This window comes from Symsagittifera roscoffensis, chromosome 7 (assembly GCF_963678635.1).
Source record: "Symsagittifera roscoffensis chromosome 7, txSymRosc1.1, whole genome shotgun sequence".
In the NCBI taxonomy this organism is placed as follows: Eukaryota; Metazoa; Xenacoelomorpha; order Acoela; family Convolutidae; genus Symsagittifera; species Symsagittifera roscoffensis.
In genome coordinates, this window is record NC_087068.1 from 14,777,605 (window position 1) to 14,804,059 (window position 26,455).

General features: G+C 38.8%; 3 protein-coding genes across 6 annotated transcripts in view; all 3 read right to left on the minus strand.

Annotated features, from left to right (window-relative positions):
• Nucleotides 1–26,455, minus strand: part of LOC134851455 (DDB1- and CUL4-associated factor 5-like) — a 333,286-nt gene that overhangs the window by 12,151 nt on the left and 294,680 nt on the right. The window lies entirely within an intron of this gene.
• The window catches only part of LOC134851453 (uncharacterized), a 326,278-nt gene that overhangs the window by 5,138 nt on the left and 294,685 nt on the right, over nucleotides 1–26,455 (minus strand). For 3 of the 4 annotated variants that reach the window (XM_063867554.1, XM_063867553.1, XM_063867555.1), the window contains exons 2-13: nucleotides 15,043–15,122; nucleotides 12,484–12,588; nucleotides 6,287–6,367; nucleotides 5,660–5,702; nucleotides 5,482–5,588; nucleotides 5,206–5,412; nucleotides 4,880–5,018; nucleotides 4,528–4,584; nucleotides 3,917–4,177; nucleotides 3,406–3,595; nucleotides 3,075–3,169; nucleotides 2,265–2,532 (exon numbers count right to left, since the gene is read on the minus strand). In XM_063867554.1, the coding sequence (XP_063723624.1) occupies nucleotides 2,265–2,532; nucleotides 3,075–3,169; nucleotides 3,406–3,595; nucleotides 3,917–4,177; nucleotides 4,528–4,584; nucleotides 4,880–5,018; nucleotides 5,206–5,412; nucleotides 5,482–5,588; nucleotides 5,660–5,702; nucleotides 6,287–6,367; nucleotides 12,484–12,588; nucleotides 15,043–15,086 (1,597 nt within the window). In that variant the 5' untranslated portion in view covers nucleotides 15,087–15,122. The remainder of the gene's footprint in view (nucleotides 1–2,264; nucleotides 2,533–3,074; nucleotides 3,170–3,405; nucleotides 3,596–3,916; nucleotides 4,178–4,527; nucleotides 4,585–4,879; nucleotides 5,019–5,205; nucleotides 5,413–5,481; nucleotides 5,589–5,659; nucleotides 5,703–6,286; nucleotides 6,368–12,483; nucleotides 12,589–15,042; nucleotides 15,123–26,455) is intronic. The other variant, XM_063867556.1, reaches the window with a different exon arrangement.
• LOC134851456 (protein phosphatase 1 regulatory subunit 7-like) lies at nucleotides 12,944–14,964 on the minus strand. Its single transcript, XM_063867558.1, has one exon. The coding sequence runs from the start codon at nucleotides 14,008–14,010 to the stop codon at nucleotides 13,069–13,071; it is 942 nt and encodes a 313-aa protein (XP_063723628.1). The 5' UTR covers nucleotides 14,011–14,964; the 3' UTR covers nucleotides 12,944–13,068.

Genomic DNA, 26,455 nt, shown 5'->3' on the forward strand with positions numbered 1-26,455 from the left:
AAAGGTCAATGTTCAATTTGTCAGCATGGAATATTGCAGTATCGTCTGCAAACAAAACATTCTCCACTTCCTAGCAAGACAGCGTCAAATCATTGATATACATTAGTAAAAGTAGCGGTCCTAAAACAAAGCCTTGGGGTAGACCGCACGAAACTGACTTGAATTCAGATTTTTTGTCATCTATTTCGACTTATCGATATCTATCAGTTATCAGTTAAAAAACTTTTCAACAGGTCCAAAATTTTTCCGCGAAAACCAATACATTTCAGCTTTGCAATTAAAATATGATTTAAAGTGTCAAACGCTTTTTTCAAGTCAATATACATAGCAAAACCATAATTCCGTTTGTCAATTGCTTCACACATGAATTCATTAAATTTCTTTGATGAATTCACACTAGAGTTGTTGGACTGAAATGCAATTTGTTTGAGCGAATAATGATTTTTCTTCTTGATAAATTTAAACAACTGTCGAAACATACCAGAAGCATTAGCATACTCAATTTTAAAAATGAGTTTTCAAGGCGACTAAAAATCAGCTCTCAAAATGTTCGAAAGAGTCTCGAGCACAAGGAACCCAGAAACTCGATCGATTTTCTTCAAATTTTTTCAACTTTTGATTTTCACAGAACAAAACATCCACTTGAAATTCTGTAATATTCAAAAAAATTTCGCGATGGGCACTTTTTAATCAAAGTAATAGTGGTGATTTTAAATATCGGAACAAAACGCATACAAGTTGAAATTTAAAACGCTTCTTTCTCAATTAAGGTTGACTTCAGACAAAAAGAGGACAAAACTGGCTCAAAAGTTAAGCAGAATTATTAATGATAATTTTTTTTGAGAAAATCGGGACCGAATATAACCGCGAAAACGGATCATATTAGATTTTTTTATTCAATTAAAACTACAACATATCAACACAGAGGCTTTTGTCAAGAATAGTCTTTTAGTTTCGTTTTGTTTCCCAGTTTTGGTTGTCTTTTCATACACGTCAAAAATTAAAGAGTGGTCAAGAATTCATTGCGCGGGCTTACAATTACATAAGTCAATTTTGAATCAACCGTAGAGAACTAGACTAACAAGCAATAACATCTTCGGGGGATCTCTTATGGTTTTCCCTAGGTTGATCGAATACGGTTCTTTAAATTGATATTTTCATATCAGATTTGATTGGATAAATTTTATGAAAACTCGAAAAAAAAATTTAAAAAAAACGATCGAGAGTTCTAAAAACAACCAAAAATTTTTTCGAAATCCATAATTTTTTTCTGCAAAAAGCAGGTTCTGCTCACTCAAGCAGAGAAGATTCCCAAAACCGGGTTTCTCGATAGAACAACATGAGACTTGGCCCAGTAGTTTTCGCGTTAAGTCAATAAGTTTCCAAAAAAAAAACTCTCTGACTTTCAAACCTTTCAATCGTTTGAAGGCCATAACTTTTTTGTCTAACAAGCTGGTAATAAGCAATTATAAAAATCGACTTTCAAAATTCTTTTGTTTCAACAACCTTTTGCAAAAATTTGACATTTCCGAGAATCATAGTTTTTTGGTTGAAAAAATAGAGCGTAGCCGGTAATGCGCTAATGAATTCACACAACCTATAAATTCAATTCAATCCAAAATCTCAGGTTTGGGAGGGTAGTTCTAGCGAGGAGTCAAACACTTTCAAAAAACAGTTAAAAAAATCAAAATTTTGACTAATTCGAGGGCAATAACTTTTGGTGTCAAAAAATATGGGCGTAGTCGCATAAGCAAATGAGCTTTCCACAACCCGTTCTTTGAAATGAAACCAAAATCTTAGATATGGCAGGGTAGTTTTCGAGAATATTCGAAAAGTTTAAAAACCAGTCAAAAACCAAAATCTTCCGAGGGCGATGACTTTTAGTGTAAAAATAAAATTTTGTGAGTGGCCGCTCACGCAGGGTAGCTTCCCACTACCCATTACCTCCACAACTAGCCTCTCAAAACAGATTTGAGGCTAGTTTTCGGAAATTTTCTTTCGGGATCTAGTTTTCGGAAAACCGTTCTATTCATTGAACTAAAAACTCAGATTTGAGAGGGCAGTTAACACTAAAATTTGCGACTTAGTTTGGAAAAAAAGAGACTTCATACTATCACACAAGCTTTGCTTGTGTAAAGACTTTTCCTGAAAAAAAACAAGCTTAGCCCAAAAACTAAGCTTTAATGTGCGCGACTACGGTTAGAATTTTTTAAAAATAGCATAATACGCGTTCGATTAGGTAAAAATTTTGAATCCTAACTAACCGTCAAGTATTTTCTCCCGGTGCATATCATCAGTGTAAATCCTGCCGCTCTTTGCGATTAGATCCAATACGTGATCCAAACTGAAACTGTCAACTAGTTTATCTTTCGCAAATGAATTCACAGCCCTTCTCTGTTTCCACTCCACTCTGCTGTCTAATTTCTTCAACGTCTCTATTGTGACGTCACGAGATTCTTCTCTGATCACTTCGGCTAACAGATCATTCTCTATGTAGTCTTCGAGGATAACGTCGAAAATGGCCTCACGCACCTACGATAAGATAAATCATAGTTGCACTAGGTCTCATCTACAGACACACACTACGACTATACCACCTCCTTTCTATAAACGATCCATTAAACTTTTAAAGGAAAAAACTTCTTTTCTTCAGGCATTTGAATCTTCTTCATGGGTATTGAGTCACAAAGACATTTTTTTACCAGTTTGATAAAAAAATTTATCGCAAGACTAAAGAGTCAACCAGGTAAGTTTCATGTCTCTTAAAGCTTCAGAAACAGTTTTTTAATGAGTCCCATAGAATTCTTTTCTAACACGAAATTTCTGGTTCCCTCAAAATGACGCTTTTTTTCGCGAATGAAGTTTTCAAGAAATTAGACGAAGTTGGTCTAAATTGATAACGTGAATTAGGACTAAAGGTGAACCCAAAGTCAGTTTCTGAGAATGGTCGCTTAATATAGTTCGTCCTCGTCCCCTAAACCTTATCTAAATTTTGAAAGCGCATTTGTTAACTTTTATTTTTACATAATTTCATTTTAAAATAAAAACCGGTTCGAATTTCTAGTTCAACTCACGATGTCCGGCATTGTCTCTTGGACAACTTCTGCTGCAATGGTCTCCACTTCGTTTATCTGTGTCGCTGCTACCATAGGCACAGTCACCATCTGATCTGAACACAAACGCAAATCCATGAAATTTATTCTTATTTCCGAGAATAACATTACGCGGTTATTACTCCATCTGGGCTAGGCATCATTAGTCTCAGAGAACATCTTTTAACCTTTAACGCAATTTCAAACCCCATAAAAACTCTTTTATTTTTTTTCTTGATTTTAATGCCCCTTGCTGTTCATTGAAACTCTTACAAGAACTCTATTTGAACTCCAATTAATTCAGTGATCTCACCAAATGTTCTTCTGAACAGCATTTCGTCGTGTGCTTTGATTGCTGGATCCTCAGTCGACCTCACAGCGGGTGGTAGAGGGGGGTGCAGGTTAGGTCTACTGATCCAGGGGTAGTGATGTGAGGGGGGACTGAGGCTTCTCTTTTGAGACTGAAAGGGGTCAGCTCCTGTCTTCATCGGAAGAAACTTTTCCTGAAGCAAAGGTTAACATAAAGTTTCCTATAATATTGTATCGTGAATAGTATATAACGTCTCCCAAATAGTATATAAAAAACAATTGCATTCGCTTTGAGTAAATTTCTCAACAATCGAAGATTTTTATTAAATTAGAGGCGCATGGTACGTATCACACATTGTTTGACAACCTGAACTAAGTCAAGCGTTTGAAAATTTCAGAAAAGTATATGCTTTCAAGAGTAATTATTTTCCTTTTAATTTCCAAAAACTAACACACTCACACGCATATTTCTCATGCAAATCACACTTAATGATTCTAAGATGATAAAAACACACCATTGAGGCAGTGATACTTTCAGCATCTTTCAATGTTTTATTTGCTAGATCTGGATTGTCCTTGGCTTCCATGAACACTTCTATGAGGACATCCGGAACCATGTCTTCCTCCAAAGTGTCCCAAACAAGCTCATCTACTATTGACATTACAGCTGAGTCGCCCTCATAAGGCAACGGTGATTTCAACCCATGCATGTTTCCATTCATATATTCGTAGCCATGGTCTCTTTCTGAGGGGTAAGATTCGTATTGGTTTGGGTTCTAAACAATTTAAGCACACTGCACACCATCATTCATTTGACGATTCAAAATTATTGGCATCATGCAGATGAAGAAGAAACGCATATAGCAGAGGCAGTTGCAAAACGAGACACAAAATAAAATTGCGATCGAAATGAAAAAAATTAGTTTACATATTTCAAAAACTAATGATTGTAACAGCCAATTTTCAGACCAACTCATACTTCAATGTCGAAGTTTATTTATTTTTTATTCAAACTTGTAATAGATATCTCTATGCACTTCAACAAAGTTTGTAAACTAGACAGCAATGATCCAATTCGATTGGTTGAATGGCTCAAACCACTGTGTTCGGGCACCTCTTCACTTACCAATGGTTTGTATCTCAGACTTGGTGAGTACTGACGCTCTTCGCGATCTCGGCGTCTCTGAAACAAAGTTTTTGAGTAAATCTGCTCATGAGCGAAAGCGTAACATTTACCATGCCCTGCAAATGACTGACCTTCAATATTGGGCTAATCTATGCTAACACAATTCAGAAATCAGCCTATTACAGTTTCGTTCAAACTTCTGACCACAATACAATACCAGAGCTAGCTCACGCTTTCGTGATAGCCTAGTCAACCCATCAGTTTAAATTTTGATACATTTTATCCCACCATCACTATACTTCACCAATAAACCAATATACTAGAATAAGAAACAGAAGAATAATACACAAACTTCGTTTCTCAGTCTGTCTACGAACTCCTCTAGGCTTCCTCTTTTCCTCGGATCAAATCTCTCCCTCTCCCTCAGCCGGATATGTCTACGGTTCTCCACTTGTGATTCGGGGGTGGGTGCTAGGTCATCGTCCAAAATGCTAAAGAACATACGAGTCTCCAAATCAAAATCAAGCAAACTGGAGATAAACATTTAACTTCCCCGGAAAATGTTCGCCTGTTTAAAATATTTTTTCAAGACGATCAAAACAATATTCTTGTAAATAATCATCACCCATGGAGGATTAGCACCAAAAAAAACTAGACATGAAATGAAATTCATCTCACTTGAAGTTACTATTCGGCGCTCCTCTCTTGTCTTCCATTGCTCTTCTTTTGTACATTCCTAATTGAGAATCCTTTCCCTGATGTTTGTACGGATCCTGACCCCGTTTGTTGTAGTTTAAAGAATCCCCTCCTCGAGTATACAACTCTTCGTCTTCTGAGAATATTTGACTCCATTCAGCTTCTTGTGCTTTTCTCTGAGACAGGAAACTGAAAAACATAAATTCATATAAAAAAAAGAAAAGCTAATCATGAGTATAGAAATATAAATCCAGGTACCTGGATATTGACTTGTTGGGTACTGCATGTTGTCTCTTCTGTCTATTTTGGCGTCTTTGGTCTGCGTGACTGTTGAAGTAGGTGGGAGGAGTGAAAACACTCTGGTTCTAAATAAAAAACATCACATTAATATCTACCACATGGGAGGAAATAAAATTACTATTATGCTTAAAATTACCTGAGTTCGATCACCATTAGTAACAGATTCCAGAGAAAATGATCTAAATACAACACAATAACGTATTTATTTAAACGTACTCTTCTCCGCTGAAACCAATTTCCTCTGAAACACACACGTGTCCTTCGATGTTTCGACCCCTCCCCACCGAAAGAGAGTTTTCCCATAATTACTTTTACATCCAACCAACAAACCAAAACTTTTCTTAAATTTGACAAAGAACGTGCGCCAATTTTTTTTGAAATATTTAGACAAGCCCGGAGAGATTCAGAAATCTTGTAATCTTTTTAAAAATCCGCTTCCAATCCCCCTCGCAATGATCTCAGTTCCTCTGCATACAACCAATCTTATTCTATCCAATCCAGTAGATGTAGAAATTTGCAAAATCCTTGATTAAGAAACACCGTCTGCTTTTGAGGCACTTAGCTTAGTTTCAGGCTTCGTTTTTTCAAAAACCCAGCCATTAAAATTACGCGTGTGAAGACAAACTCTTAGATAACGCTTAGCATAAAGCTTGAAAAAGCTTCACCTTAAAGATTAAAGCCATAAATGTGGGGAAAACATTCCCAGACTCGGTTTCTTCCACTACTAGCTTATTTGATATTTTCTGAAGCAAAATTATCCTACCTGTGTACAGGAGGTACGACGTTGAACTTAGATCTGCGCAAATCCTGCACATGGTTTGATTCATTCTCCGTCGAACTCAATCTGAAATAGTCAAAAAAAAGTACAGCTTACAATTCAACAGAAAGCAAACAGCACAGAAAGTTCTCACCACAGTCATCTTTGAAAAACGTTCCAAAACTTTTTCAAATGTTTCCAAAACTCAGAAACGTTTTTTTCGTGTTTTTGAGGTACCTGATCTTGCCGGTGAGAAGGAAAAATGATATTATACTTTTAACATGGAGGCAATGCTGAGCTTACCTTCGCATTAATTGTTAAACAAAAATATCACAAACTGCTAGATAAGACAATCTTTTACAGTTTGATAAATAAGACGCCGTGGAGTTTCAAGCTTCCGAAAAATACGACGAGTTCAAAAACAAAGCGAACAGATGGTTGAAAAAAATAATCAGAAAAAGGAAACCGAAAAAAGTGATTGAAAATTTTTGACAGAGACCAGTCTATTATCCGGTTGCAATTCCCTTGCTTATCACAAGGGTAAACGACTTTTAGCTTTCAAATTTCGAAGAATATCAGGTTAAAGCTTCTTTGCATTTCAAGAACAATTTAAGAGTTACACTTTTTTGATAAAATTAGCCCATGTTTGATGGGTTAATTTTTATTCCGCCGGGAAACCTAAAAATCCGATTTCGAAACTAGAAACCGTTTTCTTTTTTTTTCGCACCATTTCTGCTTTCGTAATAGGAGAGAACAAAATTAACTCAAATTTTGAACTGAGTTTGAATTGAACTCCATAAGTGCATAAATACAGTGCTGATTTAAATTATCCGGACAAACCGAACAAAACTTGAATTTTCAAACACGCGTTTTTCTCAAATGGGGTTAAGAAAAGAAAAAAGTGAAAAGAACAAAACTTGCTTAGAATTCCATCAGAATTGATATGGTGCAACATTTTTCTGAAATTTTCAACCAAAATTGTACTCCAAAAATGGGTCATTTTGGCTTTTTCAATAAATCAAGAATTACGCTGAAACTACTTTGTTAATTGATGAGGAATTTATATGACAAGAAACCACTTACACAGTTCAACAAAGTTCTGGAAGGGTTAAATCTCCAAAAATTGGAGCAAATTGTTTAAAATTTGTTTTAAATCAAAGATTTTGGGTTAATATAGTAAAATCACGTTTCTTGAATACCGAGCCAAAATATTTTCTCTTGTACTGGTTTTCGGAGATTTAACCCTTCTAGAACTTTGTTGGGCTGTGTAAGAGGCTTCTTGTGATATGTATTCCTCATCAATTAACGAATTAGTTTCAGCGTAATTCTTGATTTATTAAAAAAACCAAAATGACCCATTTTTGGGGTAAAATTTTGATTGAGAATTTCGGAGAAAAAATTGCTTCATATTAATTCTGATGGAATCTAAGCCACTTTTGTTCTCTTCAGTTTTTGTCTAATCTTAACCCAATTTGAGAAAAACGTGTTTGAAAATTCAAGTTTTATTCATTTTGTCCGGATAATTTAAATCAGCACTGTACCTAAGTGCATTCATAAATGTATTATTATGTATGAATGCAGCTCTGTACTTATTTAAGGACCTTTGAAACTTTTTTTGAAAAATATATCGAAACCTATAAGGTCAAAACCACTTCGTTTTGTAAACTGCGAAGCCTGGTTATAAGTAAAAAAAAGATCAATCATTTCCAAATAGCGAAAAAGATTATGACAAAGTACAGCCGGTTCCAGCACCGGTAGAACTAATACTTCCGACCAAACTTATCTTTGGCAAAAAATGAAGAATCCAGAAAAAAAACTTTGCAAAACTAATTGAAGACGCGACATACAATTTAAATGGTCATTTTCAACCTGATTGATATTATCAGTTTGACAGTGAATGCATTCATGGAACAGCTCAACCACAAAAGAAAAAACATAGCCAGCAAAAAGTGGAAAATGTCAGTGTACTCAACGAAAACGAAAAACTGACTTATTTTTTGAAAAATTCTCAACTTTCGAATGCATAGAAAAATTATATGCCCTGAAAGCTCTTCAAAATTCAGGAAATATTTGTACCTAATTGATAAATTTAACCCTATTAGAGAAAACTGGATCAAAAGGTAATTTTTTATTCCGCTCGAAAATCTGAAAATTCATTTCCACTTACGATAAAAGAATATCACCAACAATTTATCGCGCCATTTCCGCTTTCTTCTAAATAGATATCGATATTCTAATTGGAGAGCGTTATTTTCCTCCGTTTTATCAATGACTTTTAATTAATTTTAAAAGAGTCAAACAGAGAAAAAATCAAACTTGAGCGTAAAAAACCAAAAAACAAACACAGCCAAAATAAAAGTCTTTACTTCGTTCATTGACATTTAAAATTATAATGCCTTAAAGCTCTTTGAATTTTTAGATAATTTTAGCTCTTTGAAGTTTCAGCATCCAGAATAACTCTCAAATGACCCTCCAGCCATAAGTCAAACGTTTCCTTCAAAAACACGCATGCTTTTTTGATCACGCTAGAAAGTTTTAAATGCTTTCATTCACACCGAGGCGAAGCAGAGCTTCGCTGGTGAATGGAAAATGAGACAATCATAAAAGCCAGACAATGAAAATTTTAGAAAAAGAAACTAATTAGAAAAACAGTCGGAAAACACAACCACTAGTATTAAATAAGCTTTTAGCATTTACCAAGCGGCTACTAAGTGAGGAGAAATGGGTACAAGCCCATTGAGCCAAAAAATTCCATAAGAAATTGTTGTCCTATATATTTTTGAGCGAAAAAAAACAAGGAAAATATACAACTTGCGGAAATTACAGGATAAATCAAAAACACTGAAATTATATCTACGATGAAATTTGCTGACAGAACCAGACATTTTCAACCGTTGTGGTAACTAACCGTCAAAAGACAAGCAGACAAACTAAAAACCGACCATTCAAAAAAAATTATACTTAAAAAACAAGGTTGGAAGAAGTATCGAAGTTGCTAAGGTTCACTAATAAAGAGATTACAGCTTAAAACAAAATTGATTTACTGTTTCAGTCCGAACTTGTAAACGCCTTACACAAAGGCGAGCGGAGCTTCGCGCCACTTGCGATACAACAATCATAAAATACATAAGTAAAAACAAAATGAAAAAACGTTGAGAAAACTAGGTATAACAATATTCGAAATTTCGTATGTCTCGATAGAAGTTGATTCTAGGCAAACATGCCAGACACTCGAATATTAAATTAGCAACGGAACAAAACGTGCGAAGAGAAAACAAAGCCGACTATCTTTGAGCAGACACAAGTTGAGCCGAAAAAAAAATGCTTTTATAAAATCTTTCAATTGCCCCCAGAAAATAGAATGAACAACACCTGCACTTGCAACTGCCATGAAAGTTGCTTACAGGACAAGCAGAATCCGTGATGTGGCAACAAAGCCTACAAAACTTGAGCAGACAAACTTAGTCAAGCAACCGCTTACACATGACAAGAAACCGCTCACACAGTTCAACAAAGTTCTGGAAGGGTTAAATCTCCAAAAATTGGAGTAAATTGTTTAGAATTTGTTTTAAATCAAAGATTTTGGGTTAAGATAGTAAAATCACGTTTCTTGAATACCTAGCCAAAATATTTTCTCTTGTACTGGTCTTGGGAGATTTAACCCTTCTAGAACTTTGTTGGGCTGTATAAGAGGCTTCTTGTGATATGTATTCATCAATTAACGAATAGTTTCAGCGTAATTCTTGATTTATTAGAAACCAAAATGACGCATTTTGGGTTAAAATTTTGGTTGAGAATTTCGGAGAAAAAATTGCTTCATATTAATTCAGATGGAATCTAAGCCACTTTTGTTCTCTTCAGTTTTTGTCTAATCTTAACCCAATTTGAGAAAAACGTGTTTGAAAATTCAAGTTTTATTCAATTTGTCCGGATAACTTAAATCAGCACTGTACCTAAGTGCATTCATTAATGTATTATTATGTATGAATGCAGCTCTGTATTTATTTAAGGTCCTTTGAAACTTTTTTTGAAAAAATATATCGAGACCTATAAGGTCAAAACCACTTCGTTTTTTAAACTGCGAAGCCTGGTTATAAGTAAAAAAAGATCAATCATTTCCAAATAGCGAAAAAGATTATGAGAAAGTACAGCCGGTTCCAGCACCGGTACAACTAATAATTCCGACCAAACTTATCTTTGGCAAAAAATGAAGAGAAATCCAGAAAAAAAATTTTTGCAACACTAATTGAAGACGCGACATACAATTTAAATGGTCATTTTCAACCTGATTGATATTATCAGTTTGACAGTGAATGCATTCATGGAACAGTTCAACCACAAAAGAAAAAACATAGCCAGCAAAAAATGGAAAATGTCAGTGTAGTCAACGAAAACGAAAAACTGACTTATTTTTTTGAAAAATTCTCAACTTTCGAATGCATAGAAAAATTCTATGCCCTGAAAGCTCTTCAAAATTCAGGAAATATTTGTAATTAATTGATAAATTTAACCCTATTAGAGAAAACTGGATCAAAAGGTAATTTTTTATTCCACTCGAAAATCTGAAAATTCATTTCCACCTACGATAAAAGAATATTATTAACATTTTATCGCGCCATTTCCGCTTTCTTCTAAATAGATAGCGATATTCTAATCGGAGAGCGTTATTTTCCTCCATTTGATCAATGACTATTAATTAATTTTAAAAGAGTCAAACAGAGAAAAAAATCAAATTTGAGCGTAAAAACCAAAAAACAAACGCACAGCCAAACTAAAAGTCTTTACTTCGTTCATTGACATTTAAAATTATACTGTCTTAAAGCTCTTTGAATTTTTAGATAATTTTAGCTCTTTGAAGTTTCAGCATCCAGAATACCTCTCAAATGACCCTCCAGCCATAAGTCAAACGTTTCCTTCAAAAAACGTATGCTTTTTTGATCACGCTAGAAAGTTTTAAATGGTTTCATTCACACCAAGGCGAAGCGGAGCTTCGCTAGTGAATGGAAAATGAGACAATCATAAAAGCGAGAAAGTGAAAACTTTCGAAAAAAAAGTAAGTAATTAGAAAAACAGTCGGAAAACACAACCACTAGTTTTAAATAAGCTTTTAGCATTTACCAAGCGGCTACTAAGACGAGAACAAATGGGTACACGCCCATTGAGCCAAAAAATTCCATAAGAAATTGTTGTCCTAAATATTTTTGAGCGAAAAAAAAACAAGGAAAATATACAACTTGCGGAAATTACAGGATAAATCAAAAACACTGAAATTATATCTACGATGAAATTTGCTGAAAGAACCAGACAATTTCAACCGTTCTGGCAACTAAGCCGTCAAAGGACAAGCAGACAAACTAAAAACCGACCATTCAAAAAAAATTATACTTAAAAAACAAGGTTGGAAGAAGTATCGAAGTTGCTAAGGTTCACTAATAAAGAGATTACAGCTTAAAACAAAATTGATTTACTGTTTCAGTCCGAACTTGTAAACGCCTTACACAAAGGCGAGCGGAGCTTCGCGCCACTTGCGATACAACAATCATAAAATACATAAGTAAAAACAAAATGAAAAAACGTTGAGAAAACTAGGTATAACAAAATTCAAAATTTCGTATGTCTCGATAGAAGTTAATTCTAGGCAAACATGCCAGACATTTGAATACTAAATTAGCAACGGAATAAAACGTGCGAGGAGGAAACAAAGCCGACTATCTTTACGCAGACACAAGTTGAGCCGAAAAAAAACGCTTTTATAAAATCTTTCAATTGCCCCCAGAAAAAAGAATGAACAACACCTGCACTTGCAATGAAAGTTGCTTACAGGACAAGCAGAATCCGTGATGTGACAACTAAGCCTACAAAACTTGAGCAGACAAACTTAGTCCCATAATTCAATTTTATACCGAAAAAAAAAATGTTTACAATTGCATGCATACTGAAAAAAACAAGGTCCGACCGAGACTCTAACCCCAGGGTGCAAGGCTACAGCGTTACCCCTAGGTCAAGTGGGAAAGAACCTGGTTAATGTTAATACAAAAGAAGTGCACAAAAATAAAAATTTGTAAAAAAAAAAAAACAAAGTTGTTTACGGGGAAAGAAGTCTGGCTTCCGATTACAAGACACTTGCTCTCGCAAATGTAAATATCCAGGATTTAATGGCTACCCTGAAAAAACTGCTAGCTTCATTGGAAATTATAACTAACCTTGGCAATCGTGGTGAGCGTGTCGATCTAACCGGGACCTGTTTTGGACTGTTGATCCCGCCATTGGTTCTATCGGCCTCTATATCCTGTTTTGCTCGTCTTAGACTGAAAAAAAAAAAAGATTTTTTTTCGGATGTTCCATGAATATTTTCATTAGAAACAATGAGCTTCAGATATTAAAATCTGCAGATATATGAACTAACTTTTCTGAAATTGGAGGTTTCTACAATTTATCAAAATACACAATATTTCAACCTTTATGTCCTCTAATTTATACAGAGTTTTTCTATTTAATTAATAGAACACGAGTCAACAATCTCTGACTAAACTGTAATGCCTAGGTAAGAATGGGAAATAGTATGTAAAGGGTATTTTAGTTCGGTCAGCTGCTGATAATTCATTTGCCCTACTACGTTCAAATAAAATGTCAGCATTTTTTTTTTCAAAACATGCTTCAAACTTTTTAATTGTAACTAATCATTTGGCAGTACTTTTTGACTCGTGCTCTAATAATTAATTGTTTTTCTTTGGATTGGGGATGAGACATGTTTTTATATTTGAAGATTCCAACAAGTTGTTTATTGATCATTTACACCAAGTAGCATCGATCTGTTTGAGTGACTCCGGCATGTTTAGTTTTATTTTCCGCCTGTATCCTGTCATGTCGCTTTTCTGCACTGGATTTCCTTCCAGGTAAATAGTCTCAATCTTCGTCATTTCTTCACACTCCTTCAGTTGCCTAATGTCACTTATTTCGTTATCATTCAGCCATAATTCTTCTATCTCAACTAACATAGAGATGTTCTCCAATTTGGAAATCTTGTTATTGCTCAAATCCAGAACCGTCAATTTAAGATTGCAGTCTAGATTCTCAATAACTTCAATTCCATTATCACTCAAATAGACTTCTTCCAATTCTAGCAATCCTTCAAGACCTGAAATCTTTACAATGCGATTCTGCTGAACGCTTAGTATTCTCAATTTGCTCAGGTGACCAATATTTTCTAGCACAGATATTTTGTTTCCGCCCAAATATAACTCTTCGATATTCACCAAAGTCCCCAAATTTTCGATCTTGCGTATCTTGTTGTTGCCTAGCTCGAGAATTTTCAAGTTTATGAGCGAGTCCAAATTTTCGATGGTCGGTATTTTATTTTGGACCAAATAGAGCCTTGTTAGATTGGTCAAAGAAGACAGATTCTGAATTGATGAAATGAAATTGAAAGAAAGATCAAGCTGGTCTAAATTTATCAACCCTTCTATATTCTCTATTTCTGGAATCTGATTATCATACAGGTCAAGAGACAACAGAGTTGTCAAGGTGTTCAACCCCTCGATCTTCTTGATCAGATTCTGACGAAGGCACACTGTTTCCACACATTTCAAAACCTCTAAGCCTTGTATCTTTTCAATTCTTTTGTGAGTCAAATCCACTATTTCATCGTCAGGTTTAATATCAAGTTTTCCGTTCTCCGGATCAGTTAAAGGCGAAGAGTCTCCTTTAGGACTCACATTTATATCATTCATTGTTCGAAAACGAAACAAATGTTAAGACCCACCATGTTTTTCTTTTACTTCTTGTGTCTAGAAATGAATTATCTTGAAATAAAAAAATCCCTGCCAAAGCAGGACCCCCAAACCACCGTTTTAACAGATATGAATTGGAAGAGTAAAATCATAGGCAAAGCGGAGCTTCGCATCACTTGCAATACGACAAAAACATAAAACTTATGTCAAAAAAAAGAAAAATGTTAAAGAAAATATGGTCTACCAAAATTTTCGTATTTTTCAATAAAAATTAATTCAAAGCAAAACATTTAAAGGTTAAATTAGCAACAGAAGAGAACGTACAAAACGTAAACAAAGCCGACAACCTTTGAGCAGACACAAAATTGAGCCGACAAAAAAACTTGTTTTGTAAAAAAAATGTTTTAAGCACCCCCTTGAAACTACAATGAACAACACTTGCAATTATACTGAAAATTGTTTACAGCTAAATAAAAATCTGTGATTTGGCAACTAAGCCGACAAAACTTTAGCAAGCAAAATAAAGTCCCGCCATTCAATTTTTACCTGAAAAAATTCAATTGCATACACATTGAAAAAAAAGTAAAGTCCGGCCGGGACTCAAACCCCCGACCTCAGGGTGCAAAAGCGACCACGTTACCTCTAGGCCAAGAGGGAACGAACTTCTACTTTGTTAAAGTTAAATAGTAAAGCAAACAAGATTTGTAAATTGTAAGAACGTTGTTCACGGGAAAAAAGTTTAGGTCCCGCTTACAGTGATACATTTCTTTACCTCATTTTTATCTCATACAGAAACGTTCATTTTTTTTTGTTCAAGAGAATGTATTGCTGAGACCTGATTGTCAGAATTCTACAGCAGTATACATAATACATAGCCTCGTTAATCGATGAAGTACAAAAGTAAAAGTATAACGTTTTCCGGGACAGCATTTCTACAATCTCGGGTTCTGATAACTTACTTTCTCTTGCATCATCGATGATTTTGATTTAATGGAAACATATTTATGAATATGATTAAGAAATCGTACTAACCCACTCTGCAAGGAGTTCCAGGAATGCTCATTCAGCATCACCATTTTTGTTGAGCTTCACCTAATCTCCCATCTTCAATTTTCTGAAAATCTACACGATTTCAATCATTCCCAAAGCACTCTCATTTTTGCAAAAGACTGCTCGCATATCAGAACAGGGCCCTGAAATTTCTGACTGGAGACCGATCTTTCAGCAAATCAATCTTTTAGGATAAAAAGTGATAAATAATTCTTCTAACTTTTAAACGTAATCAGAAGTCGAAAGTATCATAGTAACCGAGGTTCCAGTCAGGAGTTCCTTCATCACATTATCCAGTCAAAATCCTCGGAGTTTTCTGGATAAGGAAAAGATAATGATAAAAGGAGACTATTAGTGTTGATGTGTTTAAAATTAAACTCGATACGGGTTACGTTTCTTCAATAAGAACACGCAACTCGACACGAGAAAACATTTATTAATATACTGTCGAACTCATTGCGCGTATAGTAAACCTACCCGTCGCGCGTATAGTAAACCTAGTCCTTTTTTTATGGAAGCTCCATCGTAAGGTCAGAAGACGGAACTCAGCAAGGCGATATTGAAGCCCCACCCCTTTCTGTGGAAACAATTCAGACATTATTCAAACAGTTGGAGTCAAAAATTCACATTTGGTATTTAGATGACGGAAATTTATGGTTGTACTCCGGGACTATATGGTTGTACTCCGGGACCTTAAAAACATTCTGAAAACGGAACAAATTTACGACCTGAGTGTGACATTCGACCAGAATGGACGAAAATGCAGATTCGGCAATTTCGAATTATTAGCAGCTAACCTTCCGAAGCAGTTTTGAAGGATTAGCAGTGTTATTGGAACGATTAGTCAAACTGTGAAGGCTGGAATATTCTGGTGTTTCAAATTTTTAAAATTTCGAAGTATGACGTCATATTTCTGAAAAACGTCAGAATCTGCCATTTTGGAAGAAAACCAGAAAAAATCAGAACAACAATAATTGCGATAGCGATAACTACGAGAATTGTGAAAGAAAAACAACAACGAATTGCAGAGTCAGCAGAGACCGTTCCGAGTTGCAGAGATTGTGCCGCTACAATCGTTGCAAGGCCGTTCACAACAACGGTGAAGGGTGGAAAAGCAGCCTTCCGGAAAGAAGACAAGGTTGTTATTTACCCGGATTCAAGAATCCGTAGGGGTCTCGGGAATTGGACTCATATCATTTTATACAAACTTTTAGCTTCCTGATTATGTCTTGAATTGAATTTATGTAACATCTGAACTCATTTTACGACGATGAGAAGCTAGGAGTTGGGGGAAAGGGTTGATCCATCTTCGATGGAGATGATGATTTTTATCTACTGAACAAAAACAATAGTAATATAATAAGTAGGAGTAGTCCTGTTTTTAGGAGTGACCTCAAGGTCTGGGGATACTGAGACCCAGCCATGAGCTCACTATTTTGCATGTAATTAAGTTAATTTGAGCGTTCTGGTCGAAGCCGGAGAACAGTAACGTTTTTGTCGACCCGATGTTGAAAAGACCACCAAAAGAACTGGCTTTGGTAAAGACAGTGAAAAGCATGTAGAGCTCTGTTTAGACGTTGGCCAGTCGTCTTAGAACCTAGCTTAATTTTCCGTCGATATGAACTTCCGGGCGATTGTTACATAGCTGTTTTTATGGCGCTCCTGGGTGTTATTCTTTTATAACATCATGACCGACAGAACAGTTAACGAGCACTCCGCGCCGAGCGGATGCTCATAATAACGCCCTATAATAGGCCCTAACCGCCGGGGTGGAGGGGTAGTTCGGATCGCGGAAGCCTTCCGGATTCCCGTGAATAGCTTTTTAACCTAGATAAGACCGAAAATTCACGAACCAGGAAGGGTGGGGGATACGCGGTCCCGTCATCTCCTGAGTGGTCCGTGACCAAAAACACTTGAAGATATATATAAAACCAAACAAAAAGTAATATAGTACCCAAGAAAAATAAAAAAAAATAAAAAAGATCCGAAAAAAAAAACAAAAATAGTTTAAAAAAAGTAAAAAATCAGTAGAAATCATCCCCCCAGACAAGATGTGATCCGACCCTCCCGTTTGTTGTTGATAGATATATTGTTGTTACAGGCATTTATATCAATCAGGATCGTTACGATCATTTTTATAGCCCGTTTGTGAGGCTTGTACTGCAGGGTTGTTTGAGTATTCAAGCACGTTAATGCTAATTTGCGCTCAATCCGGAGGGTCTGCTGATTTGCGCTCAATCCGGAGGGGTCTTGGGAGAAGACTGATCCGGCAAGCAGTACAAGGAGCAACAAGGAGGGGCTCAACGACAACGACAGTCGACTGTTGGGTATCGTTAACAAGTTTTGTATCCCTTTTGGTACAAAAAATAAGATCTGTGGTGGGCTCGACAGTGCTGCACTGTAGTGACCCTTCACCGAACTGCGAAAATCCGAGTTAAGCACCTTAATTCGGATATTGAACAAACCCGGAGGGGTATAGTATTACTAATATCTTTACTTATATAGCATATATTAATACTACTATATCGTTTTTCAGTGAAAAACACAGTAGGCGGACCGGTTTTTAGGGTCAAAATAGCGATATTTTGACCCCCCCACAAACCGCGATTTTTAAAATATCGATATTTTTTGAAACGGAAAAAAGCGCTAAATTAGTGAGTTACATCGTAACTGTGCTAGTATAATAGGTAGAAGCGGTTGAGTTTAGTTCAGAAGTGGTTGGAACTATTTTGGTACCAAAAACCGAGTTTTCGCGATTTTTGAGAAAACGGAACACTATAAAATCAAAGAATTTTTTGAAATTTTTGAGTTAGGACAGTACAAATAGTTGTTCGGTCAACTTCCACTAGTGAATCTACAGGTTTTAAGACCCGTTTACCGAAAGCCTTCCGGATTACAGAGAAATCGAACTCAACGTGTTTGATTCAGTAGATTCATCAATCCGGAGGTGTCCAGGTAGCAATTTTTTTAAAAAATTTTTTCAACTAAAGCGTTCTAGATCGGGTTTTTGGCATTTAACTAGAAAAATATAGGCCTTTTGAGCTCGGATCAATAATTTTTAGGTTGAAAAGAACAGAATTGCTGAAAAAGTTAGGCGGAACCTATAAGAGAGATATTTCTTGACTTTAGAAAAAAGACGTTTTGGTTAATAACTTTGGAACTACTGGACAGATCCAGTAATTCTTGGTACCATTAGATCAGAAATTAGCCGAGCTTACTAATAGGAACAAAAGTTATTCAAAAAAAAAGCGTGAAAATTTTTTCAGATTGTTTTTAGCAAACTCACCAATTCGGGAGGGTAGACCCCTCACGTTTTATAAAAAAAAATTTGGAAAGCCCTTACACCCCTACCAAAGGGTAGAAACTGTTGAATAAGGCAATTTTACGCTGTTTTTGAAGAATAGGGAAGGCTAAAGGCACCAGAAAACCTTGATAGAGCCGAAATTAGGCTAGCGATAAGACCCTTCACCGTTAGCGTGAATTCTCAAATAAGAGGCTTAACCTCAATGCGGAAGGGTCTAGGGAAGGACCACATACCCTTCCTAGTTGATACAAACAGAAAAATAGTGAGGGTTGTTAGGTTATTAAGAGACAGGCTAGGAACCAGTGACTGCACTGGTAACTTGCCTTTCAAAAAAGACCAGACCAAAACAAAACAGGTCCAAACTCGGATATTCGCGACACTAAGTCTAAATTAAAAAAAAGCAGTTTGTAACTCATTGGTGTGGATTGAAATCCAAAACGTTTTTGAGAAAAGTGACTGCCCTGAAGATTTTAGTAGGTCTAGCTCGGGCAGTCCGAAGGCAGATAGGTAACACAGGACTCGGTGGGTGCAATAAACGCCCACTTGAGAAAATTACTGCCTTCAAGTTTTGTCTGTTTGGTGCAGCACCAATTAGGCAAAGCTCTTTTTTTGTAAAAACAAGTACGACTATTGTACTGCGACCGACTAAAAGTACAATACACATACGTTTTTCATAGAATTCATATATTTTGTTATATCTGGTTTTAAATCAACAGTTTGTGCTCGATTGGGTAGGGAATACACTATCTTTTAAATTGACTGATATCATCATACTGTGCTAGTTCTCAAATCTTAATCGATTATTGTGAATAAGTTGGTTGTAAATACGCTCTGCCGTGGTAACATACAAGGATTCGTGGTCACTATTTAATAGAAACTTTCGGAATTTATTGTGTTGTGTTATTATTATCAGTAGTCAGATCAAAAAGACACTAACAATCGAACTGAGTGTATAGATAGTAAGAAGTGATAAAGTGAAAATGAGTCTAGACAAAACAAGAATACCTAAACGAGGTAATAGATCTAGGAAATTCATACCTGAAAAGCAAAGAAAAGCAATGACCGACCCTTTTGTGGAACGGATCACACGAAGCCGGACCGACAAAGGGGAGACGGTTTCAGGCAGAATGGTTGAAACCAGGAGCAACAGTCCTCAGAAGAGCGAAAAGCTAGGCTAGAAGTAGAGGTCCATCCGGACCAGGCCATGAATGAGAACCAGGAAATACATGGACCGGAGGGGAGAGACAGAAGGCTGGCGAGTGAATCTACTCCGGTAGAACAAGGCCAGGATTTTGCCACTTCCACCGGGACACTGGACCGAGAGGAGATGTCGGAACTGTCCGACATCTCTACTGAAATTGTCGCAAATAGAAGACCTCCCACAGAAAACACCATGATGGCAGGCGTGACGGAGAAACAGACAACGTCATCATTCTCAGAAAGAATGAAGAACACTTTCGGAAACATCTTTCCATTCACCATGGGAGTGGGTACAGGAAATGAAGGTGAATCCCAGGAGGAAGAAGAGGACAATGAGGAGCAAGTGGACTTTGGATCTCAAGTCAGCCTCAATAGATCGACCCGGGAGAATGAGGCATACACCGACAGAGAGACTGGAACCATGGACAAATTTGGTGTGGTGAGAACGATAAGCAAAGACACAAACACATCAGGCCAGTCAAGAGACTTTGTGAGTATGACAAATTCGGAGACGCGAACTGGGGAGAATAGAAACATAGGGCGAGGCAATGCATCGGCGGATCCTGAGGTGGATAATGAAAAGACGTCGAGGCAGAGAATCAAAGCCCGAATCTCGACCAGCACAAAACTACCTGATATCGACAGTGTGACACCGCCACTAGTGACGCCATTAGTAGAAAACGGGGCATCATTAGAAGAAGCCTTGAACAACATAGTGGGCAGTATAAGAGAACAAAATGAACAAATGTCCATAAGAATGAGTGAACTAGAAAGAGCAGTCCACGTTGAAAGAGAAAGTCTGCGGGAGGAAATAAACCGCAATAGACAAAAAGTTGGTAGGAGCGAGAAACGCTTGAAGGAAAGAACGGACGAGCACGCACATAGAGAAGAACTTGTCGCGAATGACAAGAGAAGCGGAACAGAGAGAGTTACGCTTGAGAGACGACATGGAGAAGTTAAGAATTCAGCAAGAGCAGTCTCTTGGGACTCTTGACACAAAGATAGATGCGATGATGGAGAGGCGAACTCAGGCTATCATGGATAGGTTGGACGGGCTACTAGGCAGCAAGAGTGGACCAAAAGAAGGGGAACCGAACTCGGGAGGTCCCAGCAGGGAGTTGAAGGTGAACTTCAATGGCCATCAAAGGAGGAGGACATATGGATCCACTAGAGGTAGGGGCAGTTCATCAGGCTATGCCACAAGGGATAATAGAACATGGGGCCCAAACAGTAGAGCAAGTTCAACTGGGAACAAACAGACCTCAAACGATCGACCGACGCAAGGCACACATGCGACTGGGAGAGGTGATTCCGGTAACAGGAGACATGCGATCCCAAGGAGAAGTCATGTGGGCCAAAGGGGAAACAGTCACGGCGATTCGGATTGCAGGGTTGCACCGAATACAGAGCCCTTAACAAGGTGCGATGATACTCAGGCGGGGCACTCAAGAGATGCTACGGCAATGGCCACAGCCTTTGAACCCCTGAACAGGTCTTTGGAGACATTCCTGACGAGGTTATCCAGAACTAATGAACGCAGTGAAAAGTCTAGAAGAGTCTTTCAGAAACCAAGATGCTATAAAGACGAATCTGACGGCTGCATTGACACCTGGACAGAGGTGATGAAACTGCATTATGAGGAAGAAGACCTGTCAGAAAGGCAAGAGTGCAGTGCGCTCACCAATAACTTGGAAGGGACAGCCCTAAACTCTGTGATGGCCAAAAATCAATATCAGCGTGATACTGCTGAGAAATTCTTCGAAATCTTGTTGAATCGTTTTGGCTCAGGGGTGCAAGGATACCAAGCAATGATGCGCTTCGAGAAAAGGAGGCAACGAGAAGATGAGACGATAGACAAGTTTCTAGACGATTTGGAGATGCTTAGAAGGCGTAGCCAACCGGACGAGTCGAACAGAAGGATGAACCTGGCGGTAGCCTCAAAATTCATCGATGGTGTGAAGAATGATGAGCTTCGAACAATGCTAGCAACGCATTACACACCACTATCAACCAATGCGCCAACACCAGAGGAGTTGAGGCTCAAGTCAAAAGAGTATCTTTTGTTGAAACCTCCTTCGAGATCTGGATATTTTAAGAACAATTGTGGAAATTTTAACAACGGACCAGCAAACCAAGGGAACAACTGGTACAAACCGAGGGATGATATGGACAAGAGACGCTCTTGTGCCAATTGCAGTTCAACGGACCATCATGTGTCAGCATGCCCAACTTATAAACAGGGCACGAAAGCAATAGGCTTTTGCCTCGAGGACGAAGATGCGTCAGAAGTCGAACATGAAGATTTCATGAGAGGAGTAATTACAAAATTCGGCCCGAAGTGTTTCTTTTGCAACTTGGAAGGTCATTTTAAATCGGATTGTCCGCAATTCTGGGATGCTGTAGCAGACATCAAGCATCCGAGGCATGAGGAAGCTTTATCAGGAGTGAAAGAAAAGACAAAGCGCAGAAAAGACAAACCGCAAGAGCTGGCGACGAAGAAAATGCAAGCGGTAACTGAAGAGACATGCGAACCGGAACCAGTGATTGCGGCCGTTGACTTCAAGATTGATTATAGGGCAGCCACGAGGGATGCTCTAAATAGAGTGCAGCAGGAACTGGTGACAAAAGAGATCGAACAAAAAGTGAAGCTCGAACTGGAAAATGAGAAACTACAGGAGAAACTGAATACCTTCGAGGCAACAGAAGTCGAAGAGACGAAGGCACCAAGTAGTTTGAGCATGAAACTTAATGTGATCTCCGGGCAGAGGTTCGGTATGGTGCAACAAGGAAGCAAAATACAGTCAATAATCTCGGTAGCGGGACACCTGGTAATCAGAAATCTGAGCGAACCGTCAGATTTCACTTTGATGCATTTGGATACATATGCAGATTATCTGAGACAAGTGGAGCCACGCACTGAATTGAGAGAGGTGCGAGCACTACTAAAAACGGGTGGCACTCGTACAAAGAAGCTTCATCTGGGTGAAGAAGAACTCAAAGTCCGCAGGATAGGCCTTGATGCCATGATGGAGCAAGACGCAGTACACATTGGGTATGAAGCAGCTGTGGACTGTGCACATCTGCTCGACACCAATGCCAAGAAAATCGGAGTCACAGGGCTTCTGGACACAGGAGCGATAGTGAGTGTGATGCCGATAAAAACTTGGGAAAGAATGGGATTCACGAGGGAAGATCTAATTCCAACGAATCTCCGACTGGCAGCCGCCAATCGAGGAGCGATTTCCGTAGCCGGAAGAACACCAATAACGGTTCTCCACATGGGAGGACGGGATCTTTGGATGAGCTTCCTGGTGGTAGAGAACTTGGATGACGCCGACCAATTCATCTTGGGCAGAGATTTTGTCAGGAATACGACGTGAGGATCGACCTGAACAACGGTCTAATAATGATTAGGAACCCGGATCGGAAGTATGTTAAAAAATCAATTAATAGGATAATAACAGACGAAAACAAGGTACCAATTTTTTTAGACAGAAAAGTAAAACTACAGCCGGGACAAGCAATAGTAGCAATTTTTAGAATGAGAAATTTAAATTCTTTAAGTGATAGTAAAAATGTTTGTTTGGTACCAAATCCAAATAGTCAAAGCTCAGTGATTTTAGGCCGGAGCTTCTCGGTAACGCGAAACGGACTGTGTGTCAGTGTGTTATTGAACACACTGGACACCACGGTTTCAATCCAGCGTGGAAAGAAGCTTGGTTACGCTTTGCCGGTGAGGACCGACTATGAAGAGACACAAAACTTGAAGAAATATAGTGTGAAAGACTGTCCTTATCATGCCAATAAAAAAAAAATTTTAAAAAGAATTAATGAATTGAAATCTATTCATAAATTGTTTTCAATGAAGTCCGACACGGACGATGGCTTATTGAGCTTCTCAAATATTCTGGAACGCCCCCCGTCATATGAACTAGAGTCTGACAAACCGGTTTTGCCAGAGAAAGAACACTTAAAAGGGAAAATAGGCGAAGGAGATTTCGAGCTACTACGGGCGGTTTTAAATCGGAATGCGGATGTAATCTCAAGACATAAGGCGGACATCGATTGCTGTAGTTTCGTCGAACACGAAATCAAACTTGAGGAAGGCGCCGTTTCCCATAGGGAAGGCGCAAGACAAATGACGCCACATAAATCGGAAGCGTGCCGGGCGGAAATAGAAATGTTGCTCGAATACGACATGATAGAACCCTCGAAATCGCCATGGGCTTGCGGGGTAGTAATGGCGAAAAAGAAAGGGGGCAGCTTAGATTTTGTTGCGACTTTCGCTACTTGAACGCGGTAACGATAAGAGATGCATACCCGATACCGCGAATAGACGAGAGCCTCTCCACTTGGTGATGCCAAGTTCTTCACCACATTGGACTTGGGTTCTGCCTTCTGGCAGGTCCCTCTGCGGAAGAAGAATAGAGAAGAGACCGGGTTCGCGTGTGAGTTGGGGTTGTACCAGTGGAAGAGGATGCCCCTCGGCTTGTGCAACGCAACGGCCACTTTTCAAAGACTGATGGCTAAGGCTTTGACCAGAGTGACAAAGAAGTACGGGAATCTTGTGATGTGTCACGTGGATGACGTATTCATAGCAACACCGACCCTGGAAGACCACATTGATCGGCTCGATGAGGTCTCTGGATGCATGAAAAGAGCAGGCTTGAAGTGCAAACCATCGAAATGTGAAATCCTTAGGGATTCAATCAAGTACCTGGGAAGAATGGTGGACAGGCATGGTGTGAGGCCGGACCTGAAAGCAGTAGAAGCTGTGTTGACATGGAAGGCTCCCAGAACGGACACACAGCTCATGAGCTTCCTAGGGTTGGCCAACTACTACCATGAGTTCGCAAAAGGATATGCAGACAAGGTGTTTCCGATGCAGAAGCTGATGCGCAACAAAGGGAAAAAGTTCGAATGGAGCGATGAAGCTCAAACGGCTTTTGAGAAAATAAAGCGGGAACTGTGCGAAGCGCCAGTGCTAGGCATGCCTACTGAAAAGGGCATGTATCTTCTTGACATAGACGCATCAGTAGTAGCCATCTCGGGAATGCTGCATCAGGAGCAGGAATGGAATGAGAGAACCGTTCTCCGTCCCATTGCATATGGCAGTATGGTGTTAAGTGACACTGAGATGAAATATGGTGCACCAAAAGTAGAAATAGTTGCAGTAGTCACGTTTGTGGAAAGTACCGCGCATACTTTGGGAGCGCTCCCTTTAAGTTACGCTTGGACAACAGGGTGTTATCCTGGTTAAAGACATATTCGATGAATCAGAGTTATATAGGAAGGTGGATAGTAAGATTAGATGGCTACCACATGATAATCGAGCACAGGATGCGTAACAAACACCAGAACGCTGACCGCCTCAGCAAGAAAACCGAGTTCTATGAAAGACTGGAACAGAAGCAAGCCAATAAGGCGGAAATAAAGGAAGAATTCTCGTTTCTGGACAAAGAAACCTATGAAGCACTTCCCTTGAAGATGGTTGGACAAGTCTGGACATCCAATTCCAGGACATCCTGAGTTACCTGTAGAGAAAGCAGCCGAGATAAAGATCCTATCCAAGGAGGACCCGGTGCCCTTGGATCTGTTGCTGCGCTCAAACCTGGTCCAGCAGGAACTCTCTCGCATGAACATTAACAGCCTCTCATTATTGGATAGAACGGTGCAGGTCACACCGCAAGTGATGCGGATACTGGGTGGATTGTTAGAAAGAGAGGTGACCAGAGATGACCCCGAGTGGGCAGCAACAGTGGAATCACTGACAGTCAGGGAAAAGGTGAAGATCATGCCGTCCAGACAACAACACGAAGAGAACGAGAGGGATTGTAGGACAGTAGTTCAGCAGCTAGTATCCTGAATACCATTCGAGGTTTTAACCAGTACTTCTTACGGACGGACAGAACAGGGGAGCAATACGCGAAGGAAAACCGTTACCTTTGTGGACCAGGATAAAGAAGGTGAAAAGGTTGAACGAAACCTGGTGCAAGATTGTTTGTCCGGGGAGACGAACGATGAGAAGAGCCAGCGAGTTCAAGATCAACACCCGGGACAAGGAAGTTTGTCCGGGGAGTCTGATGTAGATGAGGAAGTTCCTGATGGGAAGCAGGACCTGGAGAACAAAGTTTTGACCGGGGAGTTTAGATGGATGAGAAGAAAGCACAGAACTGACCCAGGAGATGGTGCAGGCTCCGTCGCAGACTCTTCAACAGATGACAACTCCCGAAACTCAGGAATTGACACCTACTCAGACAGGAACTCGAGCTCAGGATCGGAACTGTCAGAATTAGCGATCCACACACTACTAGTGGAAACTCGAGCAAGGGATCTGGATAGAGAGGTATACCAGGACCCTGATAGTGATCGCTACCTCATAACAGGTGAAAGAGTCTTTGATAACGCATCGGATGATCTGGAGACAATAGCGGTATCGAAACGTTCGATGAGTCTGTTGCCGCAAAAAGAGGTAGTCAGGACTGATCTTCAGCCATTCAAACAGGAAACACAGCCATTGGCAAAGATTTGGTGCGTTAGGATGGAAGAGGATACGCATCGGCCCAATGAGCTGAATAGTCAGATAAGGTCATGAAGACGTACTTGAAGGCGAGATACAGACTATCGGATCTTCTAAGGGCGCAGAGAAATGACCGCATGACAAGCAACCTGAAAAGGTGGATCGAAAATGGTTCTCCGGACAAAACAGACCTCGAGGAAGACAGTTACCGCATTCTGAGACAGTATTTCATGCAGAAAGAGGGAAGGTTATACTTGAACAAGGTTGGGATTGTGGCTTGCAACAGAAGAGATGAAGACAAAGTCCTATACAAGTATAACGCGATAGTGTTGCCGCAACTCTATCAGACAGAACTCTTATTCAGGTCGCAT

What these genes read in the sequence shown, in the direction of transcription:
- LOC134851456 (XM_063867558.1), bottom strand. Translation starts at nt 14,010, where the DNA reads ATGAATGATATAAATGTGAGTCCTAAAGGAGACTCTTCGCCTTTAACT.